Below are 13,526 nucleotides of genomic sequence, written 5' to 3'. Positions count from 1 at the left end.
TGTCATAGTTGAAGTATACCTATGAAAATTACAGGCCTCTCTCATCTTTAAGTGGGAGAACTTGCACAATTGGTGGCTGACTAAATACTTTTTTGCCCCACTGTACATGGTGGTTGATAAAGTGATTTACATTGTATGGGACTAATGCATCTCATTCACTACCAATGTACAGCACCCATGCCTATTGAGATAGGCCTTTTGTTAAGTCATTTAGGTGTTAATAATGATGGAGTAGGAATAAGCTGTAGGCTGTACACACACACACACGCTTGCTCATCTAATACCACTCCCAGTGACTGTAGTGCTGAAGGGGGCAGGGCTCTCTCTATAGTCCCCCACTGCAGTATATCTATCAGGTGTATTCACTGCTGCAGCGGCTAACTCAGCCACGCTAACTTCCTTTACAAAGCAGCTCCCCAGGGGTGAGACTGCAAGAGGGAGTGCTACTCAAAATGTTCTGGTGTCTTACTCTCTTGGCCTGATAGTGTAACGGTTTTCTTGTGTCGAAGGAGAGGCGGACCAAAACGCAGCGTGGTGATTAGTCATGGTTCTTTAATAAAGAAACTATACATGAATAGACTAACAAAACCAAGAAATGTGCAAAACCAAAACAGCCCTATCTGGTGCAAACACAGAGACAGGAACAATCACCCACAAAACCCAACACCAAACAGGCTACCTAAATATGGTTTCCAATCAGAGACAATGACTAACACCTGCCTCTGATTGAGAACCATATCAGGCCAAACATAGAAATAGACAAACTAGACATGTAACATAGAATGCCCACTGAGATCACACCCTGACCAAACAAAACATAGAAACATACAAAGCAAACTATGGTCAGGGTGTGACAGATAGTTTAATTTATTACATGTTCTGTAGATTGGCTGTTTTAAAGTATTTGACTTAATGTAACAACAGAGATCTGCGCTAGTTTTCATTTTACACACATAGTGTTGCAAAATTCCGGTCACTTTTTAAAAAATTCCCAGGTTTTCCAGAAATCAGGATTGGGGGATTTCCGCAATGAGGAGGGAATAAGCCGGAAAACCTTAATCCTCCAACCAGGATTACTGGAAAACCAGGGAATGTAATTTTGCCACCTATTCACACCATACTGTTCTCTCTTATTGTGCACACCTTAAGGGCTCTTGAAGGGAGGAGGTGGGCTCAGGTGACATAGTCTTGACACGATACAGGTCATCCTCCTTCATTCGCCATAAAACTAGTCTGTTTATCACAGACTTTAATGACAACACAATACACTCACTCAAGTACACACTCTATTCCTGTGAGCTACTTTAAAGAGGCCTTTATCACCTGGTGTATTTGTTTTGATTCCTCTTCTTAGAACCGCCTCCATCACTTATTAACCAGTTCATGGGCTGGACTGGGTTAGACTGGGGGTGGACTGGGCAGACACAGGTTAACCAGCTGCATGGAACTTAGGCCAGCATGTGTCCTCTCAGTCAATGCAGCTTTAGGAGTATGTCCATCTTTTCCCTGGGAAGCATCGATGCATGGAGGGATGGTCAAGAGGGTTTTGTGGGCAGTGCACTAAAGTGATGTGGGAGCTGTGTAATCGGCCCTTCTGATGCTCTGTGTGTTTGTGTGTACATACTTGCGTAAGTCAGCGTGGGACCATGCTAGGGGAAAGCTATACACCACATTATGTGTGTAAGTCAGGGCTGAGACCTGGCGGAAACCTGCCTGTGTCTACAGGTATAATTACCTCAGTCATCCTGTTCTCATGGACCCTTCCAGAGGGGTGCTGTGCCCTGGGGTGCTCCCCTGTGGCTACTCTGAATGATGAGTCACCTGTATGGCTGGCCCGAACACACACAGACACACACGCGCACACACAGAGCTCTGAGAAAGAGTGAGGACAGTCTCTCCAGTGGATAGGTATGATTACTGTGTTTAATGGTTCTTCTGTTTGTAGTGCAGACTGTCTAATTGTGTCCTCCAGTCTAATTGACCTTGTGAGACCTGATCTATTACTGTCTGCTTTACCATGGCCAAGTTTATTAACGTTGATTAGTTAAGGTCTCTTGTCTGTTCCACTTGGTCTGACTCATTCCTAACCCTGTGTGTGTCTGTGTCGCCTCCAGGATGATGCCCGCCAGCTGTTTGCCCTCTCAGGGGCTGCTGAGGAGCAGGGCATCCTGCCAGACGACCTGTCCAACGCCATGCAGAGGCTGTGGGGCGACGGAGGGGTGCAGGGTTGCTTTACGCGCGCCCGCGAGTACCAGCTCAACGACTCGGCTGCCTAGTGAGTAACGACCAACACCACTCTGCCCACTTGGCTACGTACTTCTGCCAGGCTCATAGTCTACTTTGTCATGGTCCTACTCTTTTCCATGTTACCATATAGTACCTGTAAGGCTGTACCCAAAGATATGCAAGATATGCAATTTTGATGTGTGATTTCTAACTTTTAAAACATTTTTGGGAAACTACCAAAACATAAATGGCCTACCTGTAACTTACTCACACTCTGTAGAATGGAACTTTTGGAAGACCATCGAATTAAAGTTTGTCATGTGCGCCGAATACAACAGGTGTAGACCTTACAGTGAAATGCTTACTTACAAAGCCTAACCAACAGTGCAATTTTTTTTAGGAAAAAATAGGTATTAGGTAAACAAAAGATAGGTAAAGATAAATGACAGTTAAAATAACAGTAGCGAGGCTATATTTTCAGGTGGTACCGGTACAGAGTCAATGTGCAGGGGGCACCGGTTAGTCGTGCTAATTGAGGGATTACAGATAAAGTCGGAAGTTTACATACACCTTAGCCAAATACATTTAAACTCAGTTTTTCACAATTCCTGACATTTAATCCAAGTAAAAATTCCCTGTCAGTTAGGATCACCACTTTATTTTAAGAATGTGAAATGTCAGAATGATAGTAGAGATAATGATTTATTTCAGCTTTTATTTCTTTCATCACATTCCCAGTGGGTCAGAACTTTACATACGCTCAATTAGTATTTGGTAGCTTTGCCTTTAAACTGTTTAACTGGGGTCAGACATTTCGGGTAGCCTTCCACAAGCTTCCCACAATAAGTTGGGTGAATTTTGGCCCATTCCTCCTGACAGAGCTGGTGTAACTGAGTCAGGTTCGTAGGCCTCCTTGCTCACACACGCGTTTTCAGTTCTGCCTACACATTTTCTATGGGATTGAGGTCAGGGCTATGTGATGGCCACCCCAATACATTGACTTTGTTGTCCTTAAGCCATTTTGCCACAACTTTGGAAGTAATGCTTTGTGTCATTGTCCATTTGGAAGACCCATTTGCGACCAAGCTTTAACTTCCTGACTGATGTCTTGAGATGTTCCTTCAATATATCCACATAATTTTCCATCCTCATGATGCCATCTATTTTGTGAAGTGCACCAGTCCCTCCTGCAGCAAAGCACCCCCACAACATGATGCTGCCACCCCCGTGCTTCATGGCTGGGATGGTGTTCTTCGGCTTGCAAGCCTCCCCCTTTTTCTTCCAAACATAACAATGGTCATTATGTCCAAACAGTTATATTTTTGTTTCATCAGACCAGAGGACATTTCTCCAAAAAGTGCGATCTTTGTCCCCATGTGCAGTTGCAAACCGTAGCCTGGCTTTTTTATGGCGGTATTGGAGCAGTGTCTTCTTCCTTGCTGAGCGGCCTTTCAGCTTATGTTGATATAGGACTCGTTTTACTGTGGATATAGATACTTTTGTACCTGTTTCCTCCAGAATCTTCACAAGGTCCTTTGCTGCTTTTCTAGGATTGATTTGCACTTTTCGCACCAAAGTACGTTCTTCTCTCAGAGACAGAACGCATCTCTTTCCTGAGCGATATGACGGCTGCGTGGTCCCATAGTGTTTATACTTGCGTACTATTGTTTGTGCAGATGAACGTGGTACCTTCAGGCGTTTGGAAATTGCTCCCAATGATGAACCAGGCTTGTGGAGGTCTGCATTTTTTTTGGACTGAGTTCTTTTGATTTTCCCATCATGTCAATCAAAGAGGCAATGAGTTTGAAGGTAGGCCTTAAAATACATCCATAGGTACACTTCCAATTGACTCAAATGATGTCAATTAGCCTATCAGAAGCTTCTAAAGCGATGATGTAATTTTATGGAATTATCCAAGCTGTTTAAAGGCACAGTCAACTTAGTGTATGTACATTTCTGACCCACTGGAATTGTGATACAGCGAATTATAAGTGAAATAATCTGTCTGTAAACAATTGTTGGAAAAATTACTTGTCATGCACAAAGTAGATCCTAACCAACTTGCCAAAACTATAGTTTGTTAACAAGAAATTTGTGGAATGGTTGAACAACGAGTTTTAATGACTCCAAACTAAGTGTATGTAAACTTACGACTTCAACTGTATGTACATGAATGTATAGTTAAGGTGACTATGCATAGATGATGAACCGAGTAGCAGCAGCGTAATGCAAATAGTCCAGGTAGCCATTTGATTACCTGTTCAGGAGTCTTATGGCGCAGAGGTAAAAGCTGTTGAGAAGCCTTTTGGCCTTTTGTCTTTGGCAATTTTTAGGGCCTTCTTCTGACACCACCTGGTGTAGAGGAACTGGATGGCAGGCGGCTTAGTACCAATGATGTACCGGGCTGTACGCACTACCCTCTGTAGTACCTTGTGGTCGGAGGCCGAGCAGTTGCCTTACCAGGCAGTGATGCAACCAGTCAGGATGCTCTTGATGTTGCAGCTGTAGAAACTTTTGAGGATCTGAGAACCCATGACAAATCTTTTCAGTCTCCTGAGGGGGAATAGGTTTTGTTGTGTCCTCTTTACGACTGTCTTGGTGTGTTTGGACCATGCTAGTTTGTTGGTGATGTGGACACCAAGAAACCTGATGCTCTCAACCTGCTCCACTACAGCCCCATCGATGAGAATGGGGGTGTGCTCGGTCCTCCTTTTCCTGTAGTCCACAATCATCTCCTTTGTCTTGATCACGTTGAGGGATATGTTGTTATTCTGGCACCACACTGCCAGGTCTCTGACGTCCTCCCTATAAGTTGTCTCATCGTTGTTGGTGATCAGGCCTACCACTGTCGTCTGCAAACTTAATGATGGTATTGCAGTCGTGCCTGGCCATTCAGGCGTGGGTGAACAGGGAGTACAGGAGGGGACTGAGCACGCACCCCTGAGGGTCTCCAGTGTTGAGGATCAGCGTGGTAGATGTGTTGCAACCTACCCACACCACCTGGGGGCAGCTCGTCAGGAAATCCAGGATCCAGTTGCAGAGGGAATTGTTTTGTCCCAGGATCCTTAGCTTAGTGATGAGCTTTGAGGGCACTATGGTGTTGAACTCTGAGCTGTAGTCAATGAATAGCATTCTCACGTAGGTGTTCCTTTTGTCCAGGTAGGAAAGGGCAGTGTGCAGTGCAATAGAGATTTCATCATCTGAGGATCTGTTTGAGCGGTATGCAAATTAGTGAGTTTTGGGTTTCTGGGATAATGGTTATAATGTGGGCCATTACCAGCCTTTCAAAGGACTTCATGGCTACGGATGTGAGTGCTACGGGTCTGTAGTCATTTAGGAAGGTTACCTTAGTGCTCTTGGGCACAGGGACTATGGTGGTCTGCTTGAAGCATGTTGGTATTACAGACTCAATCAGGGACATGTTGAACATTTCAATGAAGACACCTGCCAGTTGGTCAGCACATGCCCAGAGCACATGTCCTGGTAATCCGTCTGGCCCAGCGGCCTTGTGAATGTTGACTTGTTTAAAGGTCTTACTCATGTTGGCTACTGAGAGCTTGATCACACAGTCGTCCGGAACAGCTGATGCTCTCATGCATGTTTCAGTGTTACTTGCCTGGACGCAAGCATAGAAGTGATTTAGCTCATCTGGTAGGATCATGTCACTGGGCAGCTCACGGCTGTGCTTCCCTTTTGTAGTGTCTAATAGTTTGCAGGCCCTGCTACATCCGACAAGCATCGGAGCCAGTGTAGTACAATTCAATCTTAGTCCTCTATTGGCGCTTTGCCTGTTTGATGGTTCGTCAGAGGGCATAGCAGGATTTCTTATAAGCTTCTGGGTTAGAGTCCTGCACCTTGAAAGCGGTAGCTCTACCCTTTAGCTCAGTGCAAATGTTGCCTGTAATCCTTGGCTTCTGGTTGGGGTATGTACGTACGGTCACTGTGGGGGCAACGCCCTCGATACACTTATTGATAAAGGCAGTGACTGATGTGGTGTGCTCCTCAATGCCATAGTACCATTAGCTCAGCCACTCTCCATGTCCCCCTCCTAGATCACAAAACTTAATGGGTTCTGTTAAAGTAGGCTGGGCTGTGATTTTACTGGATTTACCTTCTCAATCTGGGGCAAAGCAATCAGGGGGAGTTTTGCGGAAGCAGCAGCATCACACTAGATCAGCAGGCTCTGATTCTAATGGCTTCACACCACAGTGACTCCAAAATTCCCTCCTCCCGTCCCCCCTCGGTCTCCCATCTCTATCTTAAGGGGATTAAGAGATCAAGGCTGCATGCGCTATGTGTTATCACTTTGTTTAGGAACCAATTGGTTTATTAATGGGGGTTAGTCTGACTCTGAACTTCCAGGAATTTTCACAAACCTAATTTCCCCCGAATCAATTTCTGAAGAGAGGACCAGTTCCTGACATAATAGATTGGATCAATCCACTTTGATGATGGGAGTTAAGAAACAACCAACATGTTGTTTACAAAAATATGACTTTCGCTTGTTTAGAGAGCGGTTTTGAATTCACCTGTATAGTCCCTGAATATGCCTGAATATGCCTGAATATGTTTTCTATGTTGTTTTTTCCCTGTAAGATTTTTTTATGGCCAAGACAAATTAGAGGTGATACCAGACAAGGAAATGCTATTGTCTAACTGCTGCTAGTGTTCATTTAATAGTTAAATTTGATGTTCTAAAATGTCTTTCCTTTGATTTAGCTCACCAACAATATTTCTGGACATGGGTCTGAATGTAGTTTTAGTTCTGTTCTGAAACCTCTGTGTAGTTCTCTGTGTCCAAAGTCTGACTGCATTGGGACAGCCTGCTCAGCTCCCACGCTAGTAGAGCTGTCCTGTCCTGTCCTGTCCTGTCCCGCTGTGTGTGGAAATAGCATGGAAATGCCACCGAATAGCAGTGGGAGCTCTGAAGTCAGGGTGGAGGACATTGTGGTTTCACAGTGACTGCTCACATATGCAGTCACTCCCTCTTTCCCTCCTCCTTCTCCCTCTCGGCTGGCCATGAGGCAGCCATCAGGAAAATGTAGCCTGAATGAGGGAGTCACTGGGGTATCCAGGGATTGGTGGCAGTTTGTGGTTGGCACCGACCATGTCACGCCTGGTTGCAGCCTTTTAGTCCAGGGCTATTAAAATCCTGGCTTGAGGTCTGCAGTACTGCTGCTTTTCTTTTCTACTCTACCAGGCTCTTGATTGACGTCATTGATTGGCCAGAGAGATCACTCACCTGGTGTCCCAGCTCTGACTCTGTCCCTGAAACCAGCAGTGCTATGCATCTTTGCGCCCAGATTCAAGGATCTGTGCTCTGGTTCTCACAGCGACCAGTCAACAGATGCTACAGTGTAAGGCTATGCTATTGTCCCAGGTTAGTCCTTTATAGTGACTCCCATTGTAAGTATTCCTCTATGTAGAACAACAACAGGTCTCATGTCACTTCCATTTAGGTCTAGTCATGCTTCTAATGTCTGACCCCAACACAGCCGTTCTGCATGCCGCAGGCTGTCAGCTCTCTCTGGAGCCTCTCCACAGAGCCGCTCATTAACATTGAGGCCTTTAACTGAGTCAATGTAATGTAGTGCTCCGTCAGTGTAATATAGTGCTAAGTTGTTGGTCTAATGATGAAAGAAAACACACTAATACTGCAAGGCTCTCTCTCCCCAGTGCTGCTGTAGCGTGGTGTAGGTTAGAGTCCCTTATCACCGGGCCCCATAGGGCCCCTCAATCACTCTATATGGAAATTTTGAGAAAACACAACACATCCCCTGATTCCACGATTCCTGATACACTCACCATCTATGTGACTGGAAAACCACTTGTGCATGTATCCCCACCTGCAACAGAGGGAGAGTGTTGTACTTGTTCTTAGGCGAGTCCATTAGACACAAGGCCTCTTGGTGAGATTGCATGGTGCCAGGGAAATGGGCTCTAAATGCACAACAGGATAGTGTGTCACAAAAATGATTGCCTGGCATCCACTAAATATTAAACGAGCAAAGGGAGCGATATTGTTCTCGCTCCCCCTTTTTGTATTACCAATCTAATCATAACATTTTAATCCCTCGCTCGCTCACTCTCCCTGCTCTTATTAAAGCTCTGGCTTTCTGGTAAGCGTACTGTTGTGATGACCCCCAAGAGGTTGTGAAGGCGGTGATGAGGATTTACATTATTTCATCAGGCCTCTCCAGAGCACTTTGACTACTGAAGTTAGAGAGACTTCCTGTGTGCTTCAACAATATCAGCCTCCAGACTGTCATCTATCTCAGAGCACAGGGAGAGGCCCGATCCCCTCTCAGCAGGCTAGAATCACTCCTACAGCTCCACTACTGTAACTCACCTCCTCTCCAAAGGCCAAATCCATGAGCAAATGAATCAAAGCATAGAGCTAATAACCACAATAATGTTTAACCATTGCTAGAGGGAGGAGGTACAGGGGAAGAAGGAGGGTTTGTAAATTGTAACTGTAAGCCCACAGGATTCAATTAAGCTCTGGATACTAGAAATCGAAAGCTCATATTAAGCAATGTTTCAATATGTGAATCCCTCATAACAAAGGAGGCCTTTCTCTGTGGGGCGTGGGATTAGAATCCTTCAATCAGAGACGTTGGTTTGTGATGAAGGAAGGAGTGTGTGTGGAGAACACTTTTAATATACGCACAGACTTGTTTTAGGCAGGATTATAGCGAACACGAACACTTTGTTTTGTGATGAAATGCTGTGCCACGATATTGATGTACAATCTTCTGTGTAAACCTCAGCTCAGGGCACACTGTTTATAGAACAGTCTCTAGAACTCAACCTCTGCAGGTATAAACACAGAGAGGGAACATGAGAATGTGAGGGTGGTAAATCGTGTCAGTCTGTAGTCCAATGATAGGTGAACATGCCGGTGACTGATGGTACCATACAGTGACGAGGCACACCATCCAGAACATCTTTTGTAAGGCAGAAGAATAACTGTGTGATTAAAATGTTGAGCCATTGATTTGATCCAAATTGTGAAGCCCATATCACCCACTAGTCCCAGCCTCCCATCCCCCGTCTCCACCCAGCCATTCAGATAGAGGCATCAGAGGGCCAGGAAGTGGCGTCAGACAGCCAGGAAGTGTCCTCTATATTCAAATAACATAACGGCCGCTGCTGCGAAATAAATGAACAGACAGCTGTTTCCAAACAAAGATTTATTGCCATGAATTTAAGGCCTTAAAAAACATTGAATTACCTTCTGGCTGACCGGCTGACGCCACATGAGAGGAATCTGACAGTATCTGACAGGGCCCGCTGCCCTGGCTGTCTGCAGCGCTATGACTAGCACAATTGTTTTCTCTCTCAACAGGCGCAATCAGATGGTTTTCCAGGGATCAAATGCCATTGTCATTTGTGTGTGTAAATGTGTTGAGTAAGGCTGTCGGCATCTCCTGGCAGATTGAGTGCTGATGTGTATCATATCCACCATAGATTGGGCACTTCAGATAGTCAAGCAAATAGAAACTGATGAGTCTCTATCCACTTAGTGGTGAGTTTATATTGATGATGGTTAAATAAACAGATCGCACCAATACCATTAACAACGTGGCCACACCAGTGGTGCAGAGTTGGAGCCCTGAAACCCTGTGACCCTAGGCTTTGTGAGGGTCCACCTGGTTTTTAATCTGACTGTTGTGTGTATCTGTATTCTGACGTGTGTGTTGTCCCTGTCAGCTACCTGAATGATCTAGAGAGGATAGCCAAAGCAGACTACATCCCCACACAGCAGGATGTATTGCGGACCAGAGTCAAGACCACCGGCATCGTGGAGACACACTTCACCTTCAAAGACCTGCACTTTAAGTGAGTGGACCGCTGACGTACTAGTGTGTGCGTGATTCATTTTGAACCCCCTGCTCGTACCATTGCCCAAACGCAAAATAACCTCTCTGTTTCTTCTTTCCTCTCTGTCTTTCGGAGTGAAGCTAGTGATGTTCATTCCTCCAAATCACCATTTTGTCTGGTTGTTACTTTGAAAAGACAATTTCCAGCTGACTAACCCTGTCTGGTTCTCTCTCTCTCTCTGTCTCTGTGTGTCTCTGTCTCTGTGTGTCTCTGTCTCTGTGTGTCTCTGTCTCTGTGTGTCTCTGTCTTTGTGTGTCTCTGTGTGTCTCTGTCTCTGTATTTCTGTGTGTTCTGTTTGTGTGTGCATCGGTGTGTCTCTGTGTGTCTCTGTTATTCTTTGTGTGCTTTTAGTTTGTGTGTGCATCGGTGTGTATGGTGGGAAGGTTGTGTGTCTCTGTGTGTCTCTGTGTGTCTCTGTGTGTCTCTGTCTCTGTATTTCTGTGTGTGCTGTTAGTTTGTGTGTGCATCGGTGTGTATGGTGGGAAGGTTGTGTGAGAGTGTTGATGGACTGGTTGACGTGTTCACTGGCGGTGACTTCAGAAATCCATGTTCATTTGAATGTGGGAATTGGATCCATGCCTCCATTACTCCTTATCCTTGATACCGTAACTATTTCTCAGTCGTCTATCCATGTCTTAATTATAAAATACTGAGGAAATTCCTGTTTAAATCTCAATACCCCCACCACCTTTACACATCAAATGGAATAGAGGCTTCCAAATGGAGTCAGGATACACTATTTTCAAAGCACAAGCCTGCGTGTCTGTCTGTCTGTCTGTCTGTGTTTGGGTGTGTTTTTACACAAACACAAATAACAGAACGTTCCGCTGCCTGCCCTGCAGCAGTGTTAGCTAGTGTTTATCTGGTCTGATGGAATCAGGTTACAGTGAGTGATATTAAAGCTGATGAGAGCCCTGTTGAGGTGAGTACTACTCATTACAGCCCTGAACATTACAGCCCTGTGGTAATGAGCTGTACTTACTCAGTCTGCCAACACATAGCATAGTAGCACTCCATTACATAGGAACTTCACACAAATATCAGCTGAATTTCTAGCAGGGCTGACGGTACAACAACTAAACCGACAGTCTGTCTGCTATTTGACAAACATCAGACTTCCATGCCACTGTCTCAGTATTTATTATTATTCTCCATGTTTTGAAATGCCTTGGTGGTGGTGATTAGTAAATATCTCAGATGGGTTCCACAACCCAGACTGGAACTGGGAAGTGGGCATCCTCTCATCTCGCCCACGTGCCCGGTCGGTGGGTTGGTCGATGTCCTCATGAAAAGTAATGCAGGGCTCAATCGTGTCAACAAACAAACATTACTAGATCGCCTCTCTCAGCGCCTCAGACCCATCCGTCTGCAGCCTGCCTGCCTCATAACCACGGCAATGTCACTGTACCAATATACCAACAAAATGCCAGGGTCTGTGCAGCAAAGGGTCTTGCCCAATGGAGACAGAGAGAGACAAAAAGAGAGACTGAGAGAAAGAGAGACACAGATGGGGAGAGAGAGAGAGCGGTAGAGACAGAGGAGGAAGACTGAATGCAGTGCACATGGAGAGAGAAGGTCGCCAGAGGAAGGCTAGCTGATCGGACTACAGAGATACCCTCAGGCCTCCCCTCTCCTCCAGGCCCAGCCTGAGTTAATGGAGAGTGGGAGATCCTCCAGGAATGTCAAATCATCATGGTGCTTACATGTTTTTGGTGTAATTATAGATCCCAATACGGAGGTCATGAATGGCCCTGCAGAAAACATCCCCTCCTGTGTTTCCAGATCCAAATAGACCAAATAGGTTTAAGCAACATTGGGGAGGCTCCTGTAAAAAAATGAGGGGGAGCCAGCGCCATATTGTTTACACCTATCCACTTATTCCAAATCTGCACACATCAAAGGAGTGACAGGGCTAGACTAGAGGTTGATCTGGGGGTTGCGGGTGGGCATACAGCACCACTAGTAAACAGCAGTAAAACGGTGACCCTAACTGTCTCCTTGTGTTCCTGCAGGATGTTTGACGTGGGTGGCCAGCGTTCTGAGAGGAAGAAGTGGATCCACTGCTTTGAGGGAGTGACAGCCATCATCTTCTGTGTGGCCATGAGTGCCTATGATCTGGTGCTGGCTGAGGATGAGGAGATGGTGAGGAGGCAGAACACTGTTGTCCTTTAAGTGCCACTAACTAGATCTCTCTTATCACTTTAAATGATATTTTATTTCTAAAGTAAATTGCTTCACATTCATTTTGATTTGTCTGGATCAACTGGAATTAAATAATGTTTTGTTTTCATTCCCTCCCTCCCTTGCTCTCTCTCTCTTTCCATCTCTCCATAGAACCGGATGCACGAGAGCATGAAGTTATTTGACTCTATCTGCAACAACAAGTGGTTCACAGAGACCTCCATCATCCTGTTCCTCAACAAGAAGGACTTGTTTGAGAAGAAGATCACCCACAGTCCCCTGACCATCTGCTTCCCAGAGTACTCTGGTAAGACCGTAACACAACTCTGCATCCCCTGAATGTTCCATATTCTCTTGTTGTTGGCAGTGTTTGTATGTTGACATTCTCATGTTAGACTAGGAGGTATAGTTTTTACCAGTAGAAGAAATCTAGTGGCAAGATGTATACACTACAATACCAAACGTATTTGGACACCTGCTCATCAAACATCTCATTCCAAAAATAATGGACATTAATATGGAGTTGGTCCCCCCTTTGCCTCAATAATAGTCTCTACTCATCTGGGAAGGCTTTCCACTAGATGTTGGAACATTGCTGCGGGGACTTCCATTCAGGCACAAGAGCATTAGTCAGGTCGGGCACTGATGTTGGGTGATTAGTCCAATTCATCCCAAAGGTGTTTGGTGGAGTATTGATCAGGCTTCTGTGCAGGCCAGTCAAGTTCTTCCACACCGGTCTCGACAAACCAGTTCTGTATGGACCTCACTTTGTGCACGGCGGCATTGTCATGATGAAACAGGAAAGGGCCTTCCCCAAACTGTTGCCAGAAGGTTAGAAGCACAGAATCGTCTAGTATGTCATTTTGTTTTAGTGTTAAGCTTTTCCTCCACTGGAACTAAGGGGCCTAGACCGAACCATGAAAAACAGCCCCAGACCATTATTCCTCCTCCACCAAACTTTACAGTGGACATTATGCATTTGGGTAGCGTTCTCCTGACTTCCGCCAAACCCGATTTTTCCGTGTGCGGCTGCTCAGCCATGGAAACCCATTTCATCAAGTTGCTTCTAGAGCTGATTGGAACTTGGTAGTGAGTGTTGCAACCGAGGACAGATTATTTTTATGCGCTATGTGCTTCAGCACCCACCAGTCCCATTCTGGGAGTTTGTGTTGCCTTCCACTTCGCGGCTGAGCCTTTGTTGCTCCTACACGTTTTCACTTCACAATAACAGCACT

General features: G+C 45.4%; 1 protein-coding gene across 1 annotated transcript in view; it reads left to right on the top strand.

Annotated features, from left to right (window-relative positions):
• Nucleotides 1-13,526, top strand: part of LOC112254637 (guanine nucleotide-binding protein G(i) subunit alpha-2) — an 85,976-nt gene that overhangs the window by 70,726 nt on the left and 1,724 nt on the right. Inside the window, exons 4-7 of the mRNA XM_024427362.2 lie at nucleotides 2,115-2,275; nucleotides 9,940-10,068; nucleotides 12,123-12,252; nucleotides 12,445-12,598. Coding sequence (XP_024283130.1) covers nucleotides 2,115-2,275; nucleotides 9,940-10,068; nucleotides 12,123-12,252; nucleotides 12,445-12,598 — 574 coding nt within the window. The remainder of the gene's footprint in view (nucleotides 1-2,114; nucleotides 2,276-9,939; nucleotides 10,069-12,122; nucleotides 12,253-12,444; nucleotides 12,599-13,526) is intronic.

The sequence above is a fragment of the Oncorhynchus tshawytscha genome, linkage group LG07, assembly GCF_018296145.1.
Source record: "Oncorhynchus tshawytscha isolate Ot180627B linkage group LG07, Otsh_v2.0, whole genome shotgun sequence".
In the NCBI taxonomy this organism is placed as follows: Eukaryota; Metazoa; Chordata; class Actinopteri; order Salmoniformes; family Salmonidae; genus Oncorhynchus; species Oncorhynchus tshawytscha.
This window is presented reverse-complemented; position numbering and strand designations above follow the sequence as displayed.